Raw genomic sequence first — 20,393 nt, 5'->3', positions numbered from 1 at the left:
GCCTGATGCCTCCTCCCACCAAGATTTTTTATGTCCATCCAAACTATTGCAAGCTTGTTTACAACATATTTTTTATTAAGGCACACTTTTAGTAAAATGCTGATATAAAACTTATGGTATAAAATTTTGTAGAAAAATTAGAAAATTCAGTCATGCAAAATGAAGAAGATAAACGAGCTCATATTCTGCTGGGGAACCAGATATTTTAGCAACTAATTACAAAGGAGTGTGAGGCACTCAGTAACAGAGGAAGGAGAGCTCTGAGATCATAGGGGAAGGAGTGATTGTGGGTGATAAGGTGAGGGGATGGGTAGGGACTTATAGGACATAACTGGAAAGATTGCCTGTGGCCCACTGGGAAGGATGTTATATGTTATGGTAAAGAATTTAGACTTTATTCAATAGGCAGTGGAACGTCACTGCAGGATTTGAATCAGAAGAGCAACATAATTCACTTCAAAAAAAAAGTATTTATTTACTTATTTTTGGCTGCATCAGGTCTTAGTTGCGGCATGTGGGATCTTTCCTTGCGGCACGCAGTCTCCAGAGCGTGTGGGCTGTGTAGTTGTGGCACGTGGGCTCTCTAGTTGTGGCTTGTGTGCTCAGTAGCTGTGGTGCACAGGTTTAGTTGCCCTGCAGCATGTGGGATCTTAGTTCTCCAACCAGGGATTGAAGCTGCCCCTGCATTAGAAGGCGGCTTCTTAACCACTGGACCACCAGGGAAGTCCCTACTCAATTCACTTTTTTTTTTTTTTCTAGTACGCGGGCCTCTCACTGCTGTGGCCTCTCCTGTTGCGGAGCACAGGCTCTGGATGCGCAGGCTCAGCGGCCATGGCTCATGGGCCCAGCCGCTCTGCGGCATGTGGGATCTTCCCGGACCGGGGCACAAACCCGTGCCCCCTGCATCGGCAGGCGGACTCTCAACCACTGTGCCACCAGGGAAGCCCCTCAATTCACTTTTGAAAAAAGAAAACTATTTATTGAGAAAAGAATCATTTGAAGTCTCTCATATACCTGTGGCACTCTCATATGTGAGGGAAATCTGGAGGCTGGCAGATAAGTTAGGAAGGGTTGCAACAGACCTGATTCTTGACCTCAGCCAAGCCCTGCCCCCAATAATTTTTATGTCAGCCTATTTATTAGCAAGTAAAGTACATACAAGGATTCATTTGGCATAGAGCATAGAGTACAATAAAAGAAACTAAAGCCAAACCTTAATTATATATACATATTTAGTTATGCTTATAGTGTGGGTATATATTAAATCAGAGAGGATTTGTTCTTTGAGAGGATTTCTGTCACTCCTACTTTCTTTTTTCTGTTTAAAGGTGAAGATAAAGGTACTGTTATTTGCCTTCTTAGCAGCAAACTCCCCCCATCCCCACCTAGCTTAGAGTGTTTAGCTTTCTTCTTGGTAATAGGGGCCTGATAAGTTTAGGCGAAAATAAAAATTCTGATTGTGGGCTTCCCTGGTGGCGCAGTGGTTGAGAGTCCGCCTGCCGATGCAGGGGACACGGGTTCGTGCCCCGGTCCAGGAAGATCCCACATGCCATGGAGTGGCTGGACCCGTGAGCCATGGCCGCTGAGCCTGTGCATCCGGAGCCTGTGCTCTGCGACAGGAGAGGCCACAGCAGTGACAGGCCCACGTACTGCAAAAAAAAAAAAAAATTATGATTGTATTTCAGGATTATGAAGATGATATTAATTAGTCTAAGCCTGTCCAGGTAATTCTATATCTGTTGTCTACTGTTAGTTTAGAAATGGGAATGTGAAGCACTATGGGAAGTCTGCTGGGTGGCTTCCAGGAAAAGTGTTCCTACTGAAGAAAAGAGACCCGTATAGGAGGAAACAGGCTTTCTTTGCTGAATTTGTTGTATCTCGGTGTGATGCCTTGAACTGTGGCAGCCATCTTACGATTGTAAGGGATTAAGCTAGCATGCTGAAAATAGCAGATCCCAAGGATGGGAAGGACTGGGTTGATAATCTGGAGCTGATGTAGCTTGGAACTTCATGGTTTTTTAGATAGTAAATGTCCTTATTATTTAAGCTAGTTTTAGTTGGGTGTTCTGTTCATATCACTGAGAGCAGTCTGCCTAATATAGGCTCTCAGAGAGAAAGATACTATGAGACATATATCTATCATTAGTAAAGGGATTCATATGTGTATGTTCTGTGTTGTTTCTAAAGCAGTGCTTTTCAAATTTTAACGTACCTATCAAACACCTTGGGGGTGTTGTTTAAATGCAAATTCAGTAGGTGCGGCCTGAAATACTCCATTTCTAAGAAGCTCCCAGGATTTGTCCATGGTGCTGGAATAGGGTCCACACCTTTGAGCAGCAAATGTAGACCACAGCTATAGCTCATTAAAGGTTAGATAGATGGGAAACCTCCAAGTGACTGACAGGATTTTTAAAGGGAGAGCCAGGAGTCAGGATGAGGTACAACAGTGACTGCTAATTCAAACAGATTAGCCCAATATTATTCCTTATTAATCCTGATAATTTCAGAAAAGGTAAGGGGCAGACAGGTGCCAGGGGCAGACAGAAACCATGACAAGATCTTAGAGACTGCCTCTGCAGAGAAGAAGGAAGCAGAGTGCCTTTCTTACTTGTAGGATGTGCTCAGACAAAGCACAAATTCTTGGTACTAGCAGGTCTTTTAGATGACTGTTATAGGCCTTTTGCCTGAAAATATTGAGGTACTCCCATCTTCACCACCATAGGTAATTTAAACCACCACCACCAAGATAACCTGTAAAATAAGTGTAAGGAAGTACAAATTTTGATTTTCCTCCACAATGACTACTCTGACACTTTTTTGGGGCGGGGGGGGAAAGTAATAGATATGTTACTCTTCTTAAATTTTTGGTGGGGATACATTTGCTTGACTGGTACCCTAAACGTGCGTGGGTATATGCCAATAGGGTCGGTTGGCCCTGGATTTCTGGACAGGGAAACATGGAATAATGTCAGTTCAAATGATTCTTTTAACTTGAAATGTTTCCCAACACCAACAAAAAAATGATTTAGAGCTTAGAGGATGGGAAAACTTATTTGCAGGGCTACTTTAGTGCTTCTGGAAAGAAGTACTGACTCCTAGCAGTATGGTAAATAATCTATGACTTATTTTCCCAAGTTTGAGAATAACTATTGAGAGCATTAAAATAATGTGTACACAAAGATTGCAACTGGAAGTGGCTCCTGGGATTAAGAAGATAAAGATTCTCTAGAGGGAAAAAGAGATCATTACAGGAGTCATATCTTTAGTTCCACAGTGGAGAGTATGGTCGTTATTTAAAGACAAATTATGGTATTCTTAGCCTAAATCCAGGTATTAGAACAAAGAATACAAAGGCAAAACTAGCTAGTTCTCAGTCAAAGACAGTACTCATAAACAGCAGACTTAATAGAGGGATTCCAAGAAGAAAAACTGTAAACCCCAAAATGATAATGATTATAAGGGGACCCTGATATTAAGCTGAGGAAGTCCCTAGCTGCTGTCCCCTTTTTCCATGAGGTGCTTAGATCAATAGCAATTTGAATCTTTGTTGATATAAAAACGATATATAAACATAAAGAGTAAGAAATAGTTTATCTCCATAAACATATTTCTTGAGCAATCTAGTCTCTTGCTTTTCGTAAGTAAAGTATACATACCTTTTCTTGCCCACCTAGAAGGTCAAATTACTGTAAATAACAATTATTTGCAAGGTTTCCTAAAGTAAAAGGACTTCATGAAACTGATGTAAGAATAAACAAGATCAATTTCAATAGAGGCAGTAGATCCAGTGGTTAATAGTATTTTGGGCTTTGTCCACTTGCCTTCAAATCTGGGCTTTACCATGTAGGAGCTGTATGCTTTGATAGCATTACTTAAAGTCTTTAAATTACAGTGGTTTCATCTGTTAAAAAAAAACAAAACAGGAATGACAATACTATTTTGAGTACTAAGTTAAAGGCAATGATGTATGTAGTGTTTAGCACAGTGCCTGGCACTTGTAAATTCTTGTACTCAATCCATAAACTGGTTTTAGAAAATCTTCACATGCCAGACACTGTGCTGGATTGTTGGGGTTATGGTCTTGAACAAAACAGATCAATATATGCATCTCACCCTCAAAGAACTTAAGAGTCTAGTAGGGAAAGCAACTGGTTAAAAGGTAAACCAACATAATATTTAAGTGCCAACTTTCAGTGAGATATCCACTTGGGGAACATGAGGCGAATAGAAATATACTTATGATTAACAGGTGAATAGGCCTGCTGATTTCTAAGCCTTTATTTATGAACATTTATTCATTATGAAACAACCTTGAGAATAATGAAGACGTAACTTTGTTGGTAGGACTGGGAAAACTAAGGGATGCTTGGTATGTTTTGGTTATTAATTCTTGGAGGTTAATTGACCTTGGGATGAAAACATTCCCAAACTTTCAGCCCAAAGGGCTCTATTGTTTGGGAAGATTTCTATAGGAGAAACTCATTGCAAAGAAGTTAGGAAGAGGAAGTCTTAAGAAAAGTGTTTTAAAACAAGGTCAAAAATGTATTCTGAAGAGAAAACATTTATTAAGCTGATATACTAGGCATTTCTTGCTCTTTATCTCATTTATTTCTCCCAATGGCCCTGTAGGAAGGGTAATATTACATCCATTTTAGAAACAATACAGTCGACACCTCAAGTAACTTTTTTAAACAGGTCACACTTACTTACTGGCAAAGTGAAAATGAGAAGTCCATGTTTCCACTAGCTTCTAGCTGCCTTTAGCTCAGTGCAAGAGACATAGGTGGCAACCAACACATTTGCTGGAAAGAATGAATGAATAAATGTACTTTAGCTCTGCTATTTATGTGTCCCTGGGTAAGACAATTTTGCTGAGTCTGTCTTCATTTCTTAAAGGAATATAACAAGACTTACTTCACAGAGTTGAGGTAAGGAACAAATAAGGGGATACAATAGGGGAAAACAATTAAAATATAAAATATTAAATGTTAGCATGATATATGTCACAAATTATGACATGTATAATTTGTGTGTGCATATGAAAACAGCATTGGTAACAGTTAATATTATGAGAATTTATATATAACTTCCAAACACCAGACTCTAAGAAAAAAGGTACTGGATAGAAAAGTTGGAAGAATAGGCAAGGAATTGATATATTGTGTCTGGGACATTTAATAAAATATTAAATGTTAGCATGATATATGTCACAAATTATGACATGTATAATTTGTGTGTGCATATGAAAACAGCATTGGTAACAGTTAATATTATGAGAATTTATATATAACTTCCAAACACCAGACTCTAAGAAAAAAGGTACTGGATAGAAAAGTTGGAAGAATAGGCAAGGAATTGATATATTGTGTCTGGGACAGGGATATTGGTGGTTAGGGACAGGGTAAAGAAACTTTACATTTGTAACCCTTTGCATTTTCCTTTTGAATTTTGAACTATTACTGCATTACTACTCAAAAAATAAATAACTTTAAACTTTATAAAAACATTGTATTAAAATGTAACATTAACACAGAATAACCACAGTACTTTTTTTAGCATTGCCTTATTTCAATTATTAATTTAAATTATGAAAATGAAGTCACTTCATTTTTTTTTGAGAATTTAAATATTTGATTATATAAAGTTATACCCAGAATTGTGCTTCATTTTTTCACTATATACTTTAACTCAAGGACATTTGTAAAAGCAGTACATTTTAGAAATCCTGAAAGAAATTCCACTAGCTATAGGCTATTTAAATACTGCTTACAGAAAGTATTTAAAAAAAACCGAGGGCGTACAAATGAACTTATTTACAAAACAGAAGTAGAGTCACAAATGTAGAAAAGAAACTTATGGTTACCAGGGGATAAGAGGGGGAGGGATAAATTGGGAGACTGGGACTGACATGTACACACTACTATATATAAAATAGATAACTAATAAGAACCTGCTCTGTAGCACAGGGAACTCTACTGAATATTCTGTAATGGCCTATATGGGAAAAGAATCTTAAAAAAAAAGGAGTGCATATGTGTATAACTGATTCACTTTGCTATACACTCAGAACTAACACAACATTGTAAATCAACTATACTCCAATAAAAATTTAAAAAAAAAAGTATTAAAGGAAAGCCAGCACCATATAAACAGCATATACTTAAATAAAAGAGATGAATGCTTAACATACAGAGTAATTTTTTTTGTTTTTAAAATAAATGTATTTACTTATTTTTGGCTGTGTTGGGTCTTCGTTGCTGTGCGTGGGCTTTCTCTAGTTGCAGCAAACAAGTGGGGGCCACTCTTTGTTGCGGTGCGCGGGCTTCTCATTGTGGTGGCTTCTCCTGTTGTGGAGCACGGGCTCTAGGTGCATGGGTTTCAGTAGTTGTGGCACACGGGCTCAGTAGTTGTGGCTTGCGGGCTCTAGAGCGCAGGCTCAGTAGTTGTGGCGCATGGGCTTAGTTGCTCCACGGCATGTGGGATCTTCCCAGACTAGGGCTCGAACCTGTGTCCCCAGGTGGATGCTTAACCACTGTGCCACCAGGGAAGCCCCAGAGTAATGTTTTTTATTCACTGATAAACTAAAGATCCATTTCAAGATGTCTCTCTTGTATACTTCATTTGTTTTATTAGCAAGCAAAGCCCTATAAGGGATGGCTTCATCTAGTCCTCAGTCTCGGATCCATCTTCATCTTGACTAATCTGGAAGCAATGAAGTTCGTAAATCTCCTTGTCAGATGCAACCACACGAAGACAATCACGAAGGTTTTTCTTTTTAAGGTACTTCTTGGTAAGGTATTTCAAATACCTTTTAGAGAACTGTTTCTCAGAAACAATTGACTTTATTCTTTAAGCGTTCAATGTGAACGACATTCCCAAGATTTCCAGTTTTTCCATTCACTTTAACCTTCTCCCGTAGACACTGTTCAAAATTTCCAGAATTAAAAATTCCATCTTCTACTGGATGAGTAAGGTCCAAATTAAACTTCCAGGTTGACTTCTTAGGCTTCTTGTCTTTCTTCGGCGCCATCCTGAAGGCCCGCCGCGCGATCAGAGAGCCACTTCATTTTCAATATGATTATATCTTTTTAACAGAAGCCGTGGTCCCTGAGCAAGTTTAATTCTCCTGAATAAAACAATCTTCTTTTACCATTATTTTGAAAGACTATTTTGTTGGATGGTAGATTAAATTGAGTGAAACGAGTTATTTTCTAAGAATAACATCAAATGCAGGTAGGGCAGAGGTTTTATCCACGAGCCCAGAGAGAAATGGGGCGGAAAATGAACGCAGGTAAATAAGAGTTAGTGGTTAAGTCTGACATTGCTATGGGCCACCGTTTGATGTTAATGCTGCACCGCGTTACGGCTCCTTTGCGCTTTGGTGGTCTTCCAAAGTGCGAGTACTAGCCAGAGTTAAGTTCCTGAATGTTTCCCGATCTGCTGCCATGACCAGTCCAGGGCTTGGGTTAGGGCTTTCGCTGGCCCCTAAACACTGAAAAGATGACAGTGTCCCTCTACATTTATGCAATTAAAAATAGAAATTCACTTAAATTCATTAAAACAACTTAGGGCGAATGCAAGACCTTCCTTCTAGACTTTCTGAAATAAAAGTTCCTATTAAATTCATCAAAGCTGAACTTTTTTCTGCATTTCTCCTTTGCTAATGTGTTAGCCTTAGTTCAGCGGCCTGTTCCACCACTCAGCAGCACTCACCGGCTCTCAAGCCCGAACCACGCGGCTGCTCGCAGGTGCCATCCCCAACCTGCCAGGAATCTCCTCCTTCGCCCCACCCATCTGGCCCTTGCCCCCGCCTACTTCACGCGTTGTTGTGACATCAGCGCGCCGTCGCTAAAGGCCGGCAGCAAATGAGCGCAGGTGGCTGCGGCCCTTCGTCGTACTCTCGAATGCGCAAGCGCGGTCGTTCCGGGTGCTCGGAAGACCTGGCGGAGCCAGGCGCTGATGGAGGCCTGGGGGCGGCGGGGGCGGGGCGCGCCGCGAGCTGGGGGCATGTCCACGGCGGGCGCCGTCTAGAGGAGGGCCGAGCAGCCGCCACCACGCTTTCAGTCGCGGCGAGACGCAGGCGAGCCAGGCCGAGGGCCGCGGCGGCGATGCAGCGACGGCGGCGCCCTCCGCCGCCAGTCTCTCAGCTGCCCGAGGGCTGCGGGGGAGGCGGCGGGAGCCGCGGGGGAGGCGGCGGGAGCCGCGGAGGAGGCGGCGGGAGCGAGGAGGTGGAAGTGCAGTTCTCCGCCGGGCGTTTGGGCTCCGCCGCGGCGGTTTCGGCGGCGGCGGCCACGCGCAGCACAGAGGAAGAGGAGGAGAGACTCGAGCGCGAGCACTTCTGGAAGATCATTAATGCCTTCCGCTACTACGGGTAAGGAGCCCGTGGCGGACCCCCGCTCAGCCCGTAGGCGCGCCCGCTGCTTGCGGCTGACCCGTCCGCACCGTGGCGCACGCCGCGCTCGCCCTCCGGTCGCCACGCCTCCGGGGCGTCGGAACCGGGCCGCCTGAGCTGACCTCCGCGCCCCCGAGTCATCTCGCACCTCCTTAGCCCCTCCCGGCGCTGCACTCTCGCGTGTCTCCCGCGCCGTCTGTTGCTCAGCCTCTTGTCTTCTGATCTCTGGATCAGATTAGCCCTCTTGCCTTTCATTCCTCGTTAAAGGTTTGGCTTGAGGCGGGTGAGGGTGACCGGAAAAGTGCTGTTAAGAATTTCAGATAGAAGATGGTGGTGGTAAAATCGTCCAGTGCTGGGCATGATTTGTATGTATTGTCGCTGTCCTGCAAACTGAACAGACGGAGAGCCCAAGTTCACCTACACGTGGGATGCCGTAGGATGTTTTTTTCTCAAACTGTTGTAAGTTCTTGTGAGAGCAGCATTAAGATTTCCGCCCCTCACCCCCCCCCCCCCCACCCTTGGCGCTGCGAAAACACAGCAGTTTTGTGATGAGCGAGTGAATGATGCTGCTCAGTGCCTTTAACTGGTGGGTGAAATTAAGATCGGAGATGGTCCGGATGTTCTAAAATTTGCAGAGTTTTTAAGGGGGAAATGAGGGAAAGCACTGTAGGAGCCGCTTTTATGATTTTTTTTCTGCAAATATTTATCGAATTCTCACTGTGGGTTGGGCACAGTGGTAGAACTTTTAAACTTCCTAACTTTCATTTTTCTTGTAGATAAATCGTAAAGTAGCTTAGTCACAAAATTATAATTCCAAGATCTGAAAGGGACTTAAAACAATTGGATTTTCAGGTAAAGAAAGCACTTTTATTCGTGTGAGAGATGAGTACACCGACGGCGATGTTCTGAGTCTGCAGTTGGAATCAGATAGATGTGACCTCCTACTGAAGTAAAACTGTTCCCTTAGATGGGCTCCTGCTGTGCTTTATGCAAATTTTTAAATATTGCTTGACTGACCTCCTCAAGGGCAGGGACTGAGCCTTATTTATTTTTACGTTGCCAGTGCTTGGCATGTTGTTGGAGCTCTATTTTTAACAAATAAGACAAGTAGTAGCAAAGAAGTACATTTGTCATTCCCAAATAGTTTGTCAATTTGTAACTGATGGTTAAACTAGTTTGTTACTATTCTGAATTTTAAAACTTGCTTAATGAAAGCTTAAAGTTACTTCTGACTCTGATTAAATTGGTGACATGAAGTTTTGAAGTTGAGAGATCTTGATGAAATAATTTACTAATTAAACTCGGGCATAGGAGCCATGGATTGCATTACTTATGGAGCTCAAAAGGGAATTAGTAACATGGGGATTTGATTTAGTATCAACGGAGTGAGGAAGGCAGACAACTGGAGCATTGAACTTGTTACAAGTATTGTGTCTGGAAGAACCATGCAGCGAGGGGAAGAAGCTGACAATAGATAGCCAGAAGTGTTAGCTGCAGAGAAGTCTGGTATATTTTACTGTTGAAAAATGTAGAAAGAATACTGGGAAATGTCTTGGGACTACTGTGGACTCAGTTAAAATGTGTGTTTGTACGCAGTTCTAATATATTGGGACTAATTTAAAATTGATATTTATGGTTGAGTATCAGCTGGGCCTTTTTGTGGGGGAGGGCAGGGGATTTTGACCTGAAACTAGGACCTAAGTGTGGCAATATAGAAAAGGGCACTGTGTGCACGTTCTGGTGGTTGTGATACAATTTCCTATACTCTCCTCCCTCTTCTTTACCAGTTCAGTGTGGGACTGAGGAAAATTTCATTTTTAACAACAATCCTTTTTATTTGCATGTACTCTCTTAATGAAAAAATTGAAATCCCTGTACTGAAAATAGTATACAATTAAAAGTATGTTTAGGGGTATGGGAAGGATTGTGTAGCAGAAAACACTGGATTATTACATTCCAACATTTTATAATCTTCTAGACCTGTACTGTCCAATACCATAGCCACTAATCACATCTGGCTGCATTTAAGCTTAAATTACTTAAAATTTAATAAAATTAAAAATTCCTTTCCTCAGTCTCACTAGCTACATTTCAGGTGCTCAGTAGCCACATGCGGCTATTGTCTGCTGTATTGGGCAGTGCAGATGTAAACCTTTCCACGATTGTAGTAAGTTCTTATGAACAATTCTATTCTAGACCTTTAGCAGATGCTTCCAAATTTCAGACAGTTTGGTTTTACTACTCACTGCCTTTTTGTCAATATATAGGAGATTTAGATAAAGGTCATAAGGCAAGAAATGTCTTTTGATTAATATTTTCTCTTTCCAAGAGAAAAACAAATATATATTAACGCATATATGTGGAACCTAGAAAAATGGTACAGATGAACCGGTTTGCAGGGCAGAAATAGAGACACAGATGCAGAGAACAAACGTATGGACACCAAGGGGGGGAAAGCAGCAGGGGGGAGTGGTGGTGGGGGGATGAATTGGGAGACTGGGATTGCCATGTATACATTAATATGTATTAAATGGATAACTAATAAGAACCTGCTGTGTAAAAAAATAAAATTCAAAATTCAGAAAAAAAGAATTCTCTTTCCAGTGGCTTCCAGTCCTGTACTTTCTACAGATGTTGCTTAGATGACATATTCTGACTGAGGTAAAAATGATGATAGCATTGTACTGAATAGCAAAAAATGTTAGCCTTAAAATACTGCTCTTGTTATGAATGGAGATACCTACTCACAGAAGAAATACTACATTTGAAATATCAAACGTCGTCAGAAATGTCCTACTTTTAGAAATAGCAGTTAGGTGAGATCTTAAAAACTGAGATGTAGAGCTCATTTTTACAGGTGAGGGGATATGGTGAGCACCTTGCCTAGGGTTATACAACCAAATTGTGGTAGAGTCTGGCCTGAAATCCAAAGTCATTAACTAAAAATTTACCCTGCATTAGTAAGTAGTGGTACTAGTAAGACAATTTTAACCTTGGGCATTTAATAAATATTTTAAATGGATTGAGACAGACTCTCCTCTGAAAAGGTATGCTTACGTGTTTGGAATTCTAGAATAGTTCAACAGGTGCAGAGGAATGGGTCTATGACCTTAGCCCTTGGCTAGATCCAGCACTGGACCCACTTTGAGTCAGAGTTGGGGTCACTGCTGAGATCAGCCTTCTAGAGAGAGCTGGAGGTAGGGATACCCTTGAGGAAATGTGGCTGCTGACTGTATTCTCCTCTTAGGTGCCCAAGGATGTAGCCTCTTAATGCTGACTGAGTTCAGAACCAAGGAGAGTCTGAAGGTTGTAAAACATTCCTTTAAATTAAGGTTGGCAAACTTTCTTTAAAGAACCAGGCAATGAACATTTTAAGCTCTGAGAGCTAGGTGGTCTCTGTTAAAACTGTTCAACTGTAAGCTTGTGTGAAAGCAACCACAGACATTATGCGAAGGAATGAGTATAGCTGTGTTCCAGTAGAACTCTTTATAAAAGCAGACAAGTAGCCAGGAGGTCATAACTTGCCCACCACTGTCTTAAAACACATTGATAATGTAAGCATTTACAGAATAGTGAAATTAGCCCCAGTTTTAATAGTATAGTAAGGATTGGACTCTTCTCAACTTTGATAAGGCCTCACTTATTTCAAGAGAGTATGTAGATGTATGTTATGGACAGCTTTGCATACCATTAAGTAACCAGGGGTTAAGGGATATGCTGCATCTCATCCTGCTCTGTGTAGTTACATCACTTTCTTTGTTGTGTTTTGTTTTGGTTTGGCTTTTTGTTGTTGTTTTTGGCTGCATTGGGTCTTTCTGGGTGCGGCGAGCGGGGGCCACCCTTCATTGCAATGCGCAGGCTTCTCATTGCGGTGGCTCTTATTGCAGAGCATGGGCTCTAGGTGCGAGGGCTTCAGTAGTTGCACGCCGGCTCAGTAGTTGTGGCTCGCAGGCTCCAGAGTGCAGGCTCAGTAGTTGTGGCACACGGTCTTAATTGCTTCGCGGCATGTGGGATCTTCCCGGACCAGGGATCAAACCTGTGTCCCCTGCACTGGTCAGCGGCCTCTTTAACCACTGCGCCACCAGGGAAGCCCCATTACATCACTTTTATATGGAATTAACAGAACTTTTATATGGATTGGCTTTTCTGACCAATCCATAACTTACTCAACTCCCCTGCACTTATGGAAATAAGTAGTCTCCAAGGAGAACCAGAAGTGATGCCAAGGGAGCATAACTGAACATTTATTCATTGCTTTTTACATATGCTGAAATATGGAGTTTAAATAGTGACATAGATGAGTTTTGTATTTTAGAAGAATTTCTCTGATTGGAGGTGGGAGGGGGTTAGGTTGGGGAAAGCATATTTAGGTAGCAGGCCTCTCAGTTTATCTTTGGGAGACATAGTGAGGGCCTGAGGTAAAGCATTGGAGGAGGGGGAATATGTAGATAGTTTTATGAAGTAGAATCAAAAGGACTTCAGGCTTCTTGATTGTGTGTGCTATGAGAAGAGGCATTTTAGGATGACTCATTAATTTCTGACTTGAGTGGATGTGTGGTGTACCATTCATCAACATCAGCCATATAGGAAGATGTGCAAGTTTTTTTGGTGGGACGTGTGCTAAGATTAGTTTGGAAATGCTGAGTTTTCAGGCGTGGTGAGAGGGAGTTGGTGGGGTATCCAGTGCCCAGGAATTCTAGGAAAGGATTACTGTGAGACTATTTAACCTGTTGACAGTGAATTGTAAACTGTTGCAACTGCTGTTTGCCCACTTTAAGTAGTTACTTAGTGTCATACTCTACTGATAGGAATGTAAATTGGTAAAATCTTTCTGAAAATCAGTTTGTATCAAGAGCTTTAAAAATACTTATCTTTGGGCTTCCCTGGTGGCGCAGTGGTTGAGAGTCTGCCTGCCGATGCAGGGGACACGGGTTCGTGCCCCGGTCCGGGAAGATCCCACATGCCGTGGAGTGGCTGGGCCCCTGAGCCATGGCCATTGAGCCTGCGCGTCCGGAGCCTGTGCTCCGCAACGGGAGAGGCCACAACAGTGAGAGGCCCGCGTGCCGCAAAAAAAAAAAAAAAAAAAAAATACTTATCTTTCTGATCTGGTAATTCTTTTGGGAATTTGTGGTAATTTTTTTTTTTTTTTTCTAAAATGTAGACAGATTTTGAACACAAAATTTCACTGTATAGACAAGTGAAAGTATCTAGATGCTCAATGTTTGGGAAATAGCTAAGTAAATTTTGGTTGCCTAAGATGGGATGATGATGAGCAGCCCTTATAGTCATTTGTCATATAGATATTTGAGAACTTTTTTTCTGACCTGGGAAAATTCTTTCGATAAGGATGAAGAATTACAAGTGTTTCTAAAACTTTAATGTGCATGTGAAGCATTTGGTGATCTTGTTAAAAGGCAGATTACATTTCAGTAGGTCTTGCATGGCACCAGAGATTCTCCATTCCGAACCACTTCCAAGTGATCTGCTGTGGTCTGTACCGCATTTTGACTGGAAAGGTGTTAGATGACTTTGTCTTAAACAGAGAGAAATATGCCAGAAAGTTAGAAGTGGTTGCCTCTAGAAGAGGAATTATTAGGAATTTTTTTCCTCCTGAATACTTTTACTTTTCTTCATTTTTCGTATTTTCACTGTGTACACATTAGTTATATAAATTATGACTATGATAAAAATTATATGACTGTGATTTAGGCACTGGGCTAAGTGTGTTGTGTGCTTTATTTTGTTACACTTTCAGTGAAATCCATTAAGTGGGCAGAGGAGTATAATGGTGTCTACCTCGTTGGGTTTTATGGAGATTTTTCAGAATAATTCATTTTAAGTGACTTGGTTTAGTGCCTGACACTTATTAAATCTTAATAAATCATAGCTTCTGTCATCATCATCATTGTTATGTATTTCCTTGTTTTGGTATATGAGACTGTTGAGCCACAGGGAAAGGAAGTAACTTGCCAAGGGTCACATAGCGAATAGGTAGCATAACCTGGGTTTCAATCTGGATCTGTTACACTCCAGAGCTCACTGTTGTACTGTCTCCAGGGGGGGGAAAAAAGCAAACATTAGTGCAGCCACTGCCTATTTGGTTTCACATTATCCCTAACCACCCCCAGAATACCACCACACGCAATCTTCTAAAAATGTGACCAGGTTTTTGCTTCAGTTTTGTCAAGTTTCTTCAGAACCTCTTTAAATATGACTGTTCAGAAATTATACAGTAATTTGACATATGATAAAATGACAGAATTATTTGGATAAATAGAGAGACTCAGGCAGCCAAGTGAAAAAGAATATTTTTCATTTCCATTTAATATTGAGTAAATGCTAAAGGACATTTAAAAGAAGCATATGCATTTATGTATTTGTTTATTTGTATATGTAAAATGTAAAGAATGATGTAGTGAACGCGTACCACCCAGTTTACAAAAAGAACATTATCTATCCTTTTCCCCTCATAGGACATCATTTTCCTGCATTTTCCTTTCCTTACTTTCCTTGTAGTTTCTCTACGTATGTTTAGTCCCTACAATATGTTGCTTATTTTTATATAAGATGGAATTGTACATTATGTATTTTTCTGCAACTTGATTTTGTCAACAAATGTTTTGTTTCTGAGTTTTATCCATATTATAGTGTGTAGCTGTATTTATTAACTGTATTCTGTGTATAACTATACTGTATTTTCTTCGTTCAGTCTACTGGTGATAGACTTTTTGGGTTGTTTCCAGATTTTTTGCTTGTTATTTCTTACAGTGCTGTGATGAGACATTCATGTGTCATGTGCCCGTTTGCAAGAGTTTCTTGAGTATGTGTCTAGGTGTATGATTGCTTGGTCATAGGGAGTCTGCATATTAAGCTTTACTAGGTAATGCTAAATTTTCTGAAGTGGTTGTACTAATTTACGCACCCACCATCAATCAGTATATAAATATTCTAAATCTTCCGCACTTTTACCAGTATTTCATATAGTCAGGCTTTAAAATTTTGCCCATCTGATTGATGTAAAATGACATTTCATTTTGAGTATAATATTTAACTTTTAAAAATGATGTTCTTTTTAGGTTTTATTTCTTTAAAATGTCCTCAAAGTGACCGTTAGAGTTATCTGGAAACTTTTGGAATACAAAGTGTGAATATCGTCATGTAAAAAGCTATAGAATTTCAGTTTTTCATTTGTTTACTACTTTTGTAGTATATAAGATCTTTTACAATATTTTAAAAAATTCAACTTGGTTGGCTCTTAATAATTTCAAAACACATTTTGTATATATTCTAAAGTAACTTCAGAGCAGCATTCTGCTACTGGATGGAGAAATCTAAAATTTCTAAAATCAAAGCTGTTCTGCTGAAAATTTTAATTTTGGAAATTGAAATCATAAAAATAAACATGTGCATTAATCCTCTTTACGTTTCCTTTTTTCTCCCTTCTAATTGATGCAGGTGTTTTAACTATTTGTCTTTTGTTTGGTTGCTTAGAGAGTTTGTAATAAGATGAAAATATACGAAACTTCATAAATTGATATCCTTTAAGAAACCAAAAGATTGAAAATGGCTGGACAGTATCCAACATTATAAGGAAATAATTGTACAGGAAGAGAAACTTAAAATAAGATTGGCCTCTGGTGAGAATTCTTTGCCAATTTAAAAAACACCTTTTATGTTTTAGCACCAGTATGCATGAGCGAGTGCACCGAACAGAAAGACAATTTCGATCACTCCCAGCTAATCAGCAGAAACTACTTCCGCAGTTTCTTCTTCACTTGGACAAGATCCGGAAATGCGTTGATCATAATCAAGAAATACTACTCACCATTGTGAATGATTGCATACATATGTTTGAAAATAAAGAATATGGAGAAGACGTATGTGCAAGTTTGTTCTATTTGTTTTTATTTTAGGGTTTGACTTCTATATTTTGAGATCTTTATCTTCCTGGATTTCATTTTTATGAAATGAAAGAGTCATTGGCTCTCCTTAGAGAATGTTTTCACTTGTATGTTCAGTCATTTTATTAGGTTTAATAGAACAGTATGCCAGAAACTGGATTTGTTCACTGATTTTTTTCCCCTAAAAGTACTAAGATAATTGTGGGCATTTTGATACACTTTTCACATAGTGTTCTGCCTATTGTGGTGTATGGAGTTAGTGACTTACATTTTTATCAACAACTTTCCGAGCTGTGTGAAATTAATTTCTCTTGCTAAACATTATCTTCAGAATCTTGCATCTATTGATGTTCATCTTTTACTCTAATCTAAAAGATTATTTTCACTTATAAATCTCAAGGGACTGGAAGTAATAGAAACTGAAGTCCTGTTTTTGTATCCACAGGATAGATACAGTTGGGCCACTCCAGTGTGAGCCCTTCCATGCTGCCCCATCAATGACCTGGAGGCTCTTTCTTTCCTCTCTTAGACGGAGAGAATATTTGGTCTCCATAGCAGCTCAGTTCTGGTCCTCTCTTGAGTAAAGACTGCTTAATTATATGGTGGTTTCATGATTAATGGACCATACTGTATTGAGGGTAGAAGTGAGACCACCAAACTCTTCATTTAGAATCTCAAGCTGCACTTGAATCCCGGTCGAGTTGAAAGGCTAGTGACCTACCCTCTAAACCATCTATAAAGCCCCTTAGTAGCATGTTTATCTAATCATATTCAAGATTGATTACTTTCTGAGAAACTAATTGATTTCTGTTTTTTAAACAGGAGAATGGAAAGATTATGCCAGCATCCACATTTGACATGGATAAGTTAAAATCCACATTGAAACAGTTTGTGAGAGACTGGAGTGAAACTGGGAAAGCAGAAAGGGATGCCTGCTACCAGCCAATCATTAAAGAAATTTTAAAAAATTTTCCAAAAGAGAGATGGTAAATAGTATCTTGTTTTTAACCAGTTTCTTTAAGATACGTAAGCACTGAGTTTCTCTAAGAGATATTTCACAGTGTTGATTCATTTTTACAAGTTGCTGTGTGACTGTATTTTTTCATGTGTGGGTGTATGCTGTTATTTTGTTCTTGGGTACTTTGTGTGAGATTGCAGTTAGTGTTTTGAATAATTATTGCTCTAGCACTATGGGAAATTACTCTATCTAGAAATTACATAATGAGAAGATTAGATTGAATGTTCATTATCAGCGACCTTTTTTTTATAATTTGCTTTATAGCAGAGCAAAAAGCTGCAAACTATTTTAATTTTCCTCATTATGGCATATTTGTAAACAAGTAAGGGATCTATAGCTCAGAGAAGAGATTCTTAACTTTGATATGCCATGAAAACCTTGAGCAGTCTGAAGCTCATAATTTTCTTTTTCAGAATAACATAAGTGAATAAAATAACATCCATAGGATTACAAAGAAACCAGTTATTTTGAAATATACTTATGAAAATACTTAAAAAGCAAATGTTATGTAACCTGCTTTTTATCATCTATCACATTAAATAAAAGTCTTGCAGGAAGTGTTAATGTACTTTGAAAATAACTGAACGGTATATGCTATTTTGAGAATCTCAACAGCTAATGTGAAGTGAAAATATATATGATTTCTATTGGTGATACAGTTACAGGTACTCCTAAAACTACTATTGTTTGTTGTCTACATTCATAATTGACAAAAGAATAATCAGTTAAAGGTTAATGAAATGAAAATGTAATTTTTTCCCACCCCCTTATAGGTACAGTGAATTCTGTCTGTAGACCTCTTTGGTCCATGGATCCCAGGTTAGGAACCTGACTTACAGGTTATATATTTAAAGAGAGACACTGGGTGGAGTTCAGTCTATTGTTTTAAAGGATCATTGTAGAGAGAGAGGCTCCTTTTCCTCATCTTCTTCCCCTCCTCATTGATTGACATCTTTAAGTTTGGATGTATCCATTCAGAAATTTCCATACATACGTGTGTGTCCCTTCTCTCCCTCTCTTTTTTGAAAACTTTTTATTTTGAAATAACTTCAAAATTACAGATAAATTGTATGAATTGTACAAAGAGCTCCCATATATATTTTTTTACCTAAATTCACCAATTCTTAGCATTGTACATTTGCTTTTTTATTTCCTTTCCTATTTCCCTTCCTTCCTCCTTCCCCCCTTTATGTGTTAGTCTGTAGCCGTACATATACACGATAATTACTTAAACTATTTGAGAGATTAGTTTCCATATATCATGCTTTTTCACTGCTTAATACTTGAGTTTTTTTCCTTAAGAACAATGATACTCTCTTACATAAGCATATAGTGCAGTTACCAGATTGAGGACATTTAAACTTGGTTACTGCTTTCTAATCAATGGTCTATATTTAAGTTTCATAAATTATCCTAATAATGTCCTTTATGACACTTATTTTTCTGTACAGTTTAGGATCCAATCCAGGATATTGTGTTATGTTTAATTCTAATGTCTTTAATCTGGAACAGTTCCTAGGCCTTTTTTGACTTTCATGACATTAACATTTTTGAAGAATACAAGTAAGTTATTTTATAGACTCTTCCTCAGTTTGACATTGTCTGATGTTTCTTCATGATTAGATCTAGATTATATGTCCTCTCTCAAAATAATAGATAATTGATGTTGTATCCTTTTCAGGATATCACCTTCAGAGACATGCAAAGTCTGTTAGCCCATCATTGATGATTCTAATCAAGATGTTATTTGGTTTTCCCACTGTTTAGTTACTGTTTCTCTTCTTTTTAAAAAAATAATTAATTAATTAATTAATTTCACCACGTTGGGTCTTCGTTGCTGAGCGCAGGCTTTCTCTAGTTGCGGTGAGCAGGGGCTGCTCTTCATTGTGGTGCACGGGCTTCTCATTGCGGCGGCTTCTCTCATTGCAGAGCATGGGCTCTAGACGCTCGGGCTTCAGTAGTTGTGGCTCACGAGCTCTAGAGCACAGACGCAGTAGTTGTGGCGCATGGGCATAGTTGCTCCATGGCATGTGGGATCTTCCCAGACCAGGGCTCGAACCCATGTTCCCTGCATTGGCAGGTGGACTCTCAACCATTGCGCCACCGGAGAAGTCCCTGGCTTTTTTTTATGGAAGTAAGCAGATAAGTACTTTTTTCTTTTTAAGTACCCCCTTTTTCATACACAAAATGGAGCATACTATATATTTTATTTTGCACTTGCCTTTTTCCACTTAATCCTCGATTAGCTCTGTATCAGTTCATGGAAATCTTACTCAATCTTTTTTTTTTTTAAACAGTTTCAGAATACTTCAACCAGTCTCTTATATTTGGCTATTTAAGTAAAGTAGCTGGCAGTATCTTGCAATTATAATGCTACAGTTAATAACGTTGTGCATGTATATTTTTGTATTTTTGGAGATGTATCTTTAGTGTAAATTCTTAGATGTGGAATTGCTGCATCTGAAAGGTAAATGTATATTGGTTGCTGTGCAACAAAATACCATAAATTTAACTGCTTAAAACAACACATATTTATTATTTCATAGTTTCTGTGGGTCAGAAGTCTGGGCATGGCTTCACTGAGTTCTCTGTATAGGATCTTATAAGACTGTAATCAAGATGTCTGCTGGGCTGTGTTCTCATCTAGAGGCTTGACTGTAGAAGCATTGACTTCCAGGCTCACTCAGGTTGTTGGCAGGATTTGTTTCATTGTGGTTTCAAAGTAACCATGTTAAAGGAAACAATTAAGTGGCATTAGTACATTCACAGTATTGTGCATCCATCATCTCTGTATACTTCTAAAACGTTTTCATCAACCCAGAATAAATCCCATACCCATTAAACAGTTACTCGTCATTCTCTTCACCCCATTCCCCACCTTTGTCAGCAGTGTGACTAGATGTGGTTTTCTTTGTGTTTCTCCCACTTGAGGTTGGCTTTGCTTTTGGGGGTTTGAGTAGATATATATCACCGAATCAATAATTCTTTGCTCTTATCTCTTCACATGTTTCTCCTGCCTTTTTCTCTATTTCTTTCTCTTAGCGTTGCCAGTTACATATATATTAAACTGTTTGCTATTGTC

General features: G+C 39.4%; 1 protein-coding gene and 1 pseudogene across 1 annotated transcript in view; one reads left to right on the top strand and one right to left on the bottom strand.

The window, feature by feature from the left end:
- Positions 1 to 6,663: 6,663 nt before the first annotated feature.
- On the bottom strand, positions 6,664 to 7,054 carry LOC136124392 (ribosomal protein eL22-like 1 pseudogene; annotated as a pseudogene).
- A 1,054-nt stretch (positions 7,055 to 8,108) lies between these two features.
- CARNMT1 (carnosine N-methyltransferase 1) overlaps positions 8,109 to 20,393 on the top strand; it is a 37,484-nt gene continuing 25,199 nt past the window's right edge. The window contains exons 1-4 of the mRNA XM_065879067.1: positions 8,109 to 8,169; positions 8,209 to 8,371; positions 16,074 to 16,269; positions 17,116 to 17,279. Of these exons, the coding sequence (XP_065735139.1) occupies positions 8,109 to 8,169; positions 8,209 to 8,371; positions 16,074 to 16,269; positions 17,116 to 17,279 (584 nt within the window). The remainder of the gene's footprint in view (positions 8,170 to 8,208; positions 8,372 to 16,073; positions 16,270 to 17,115; positions 17,280 to 20,393) is intronic.

Source organism: Phocoena phocoena, chromosome 6 (genome assembly GCF_963924675.1).
Source record: "Phocoena phocoena chromosome 6, mPhoPho1.1, whole genome shotgun sequence".
Classification (NCBI taxonomy): Eukaryota; Metazoa; Chordata; class Mammalia; order Artiodactyla; family Phocoenidae; genus Phocoena; species Phocoena phocoena.
Note: the sequence above shows the minus strand (reverse complement) of the source record. Positions and strands in the feature narration are given on the sequence as shown.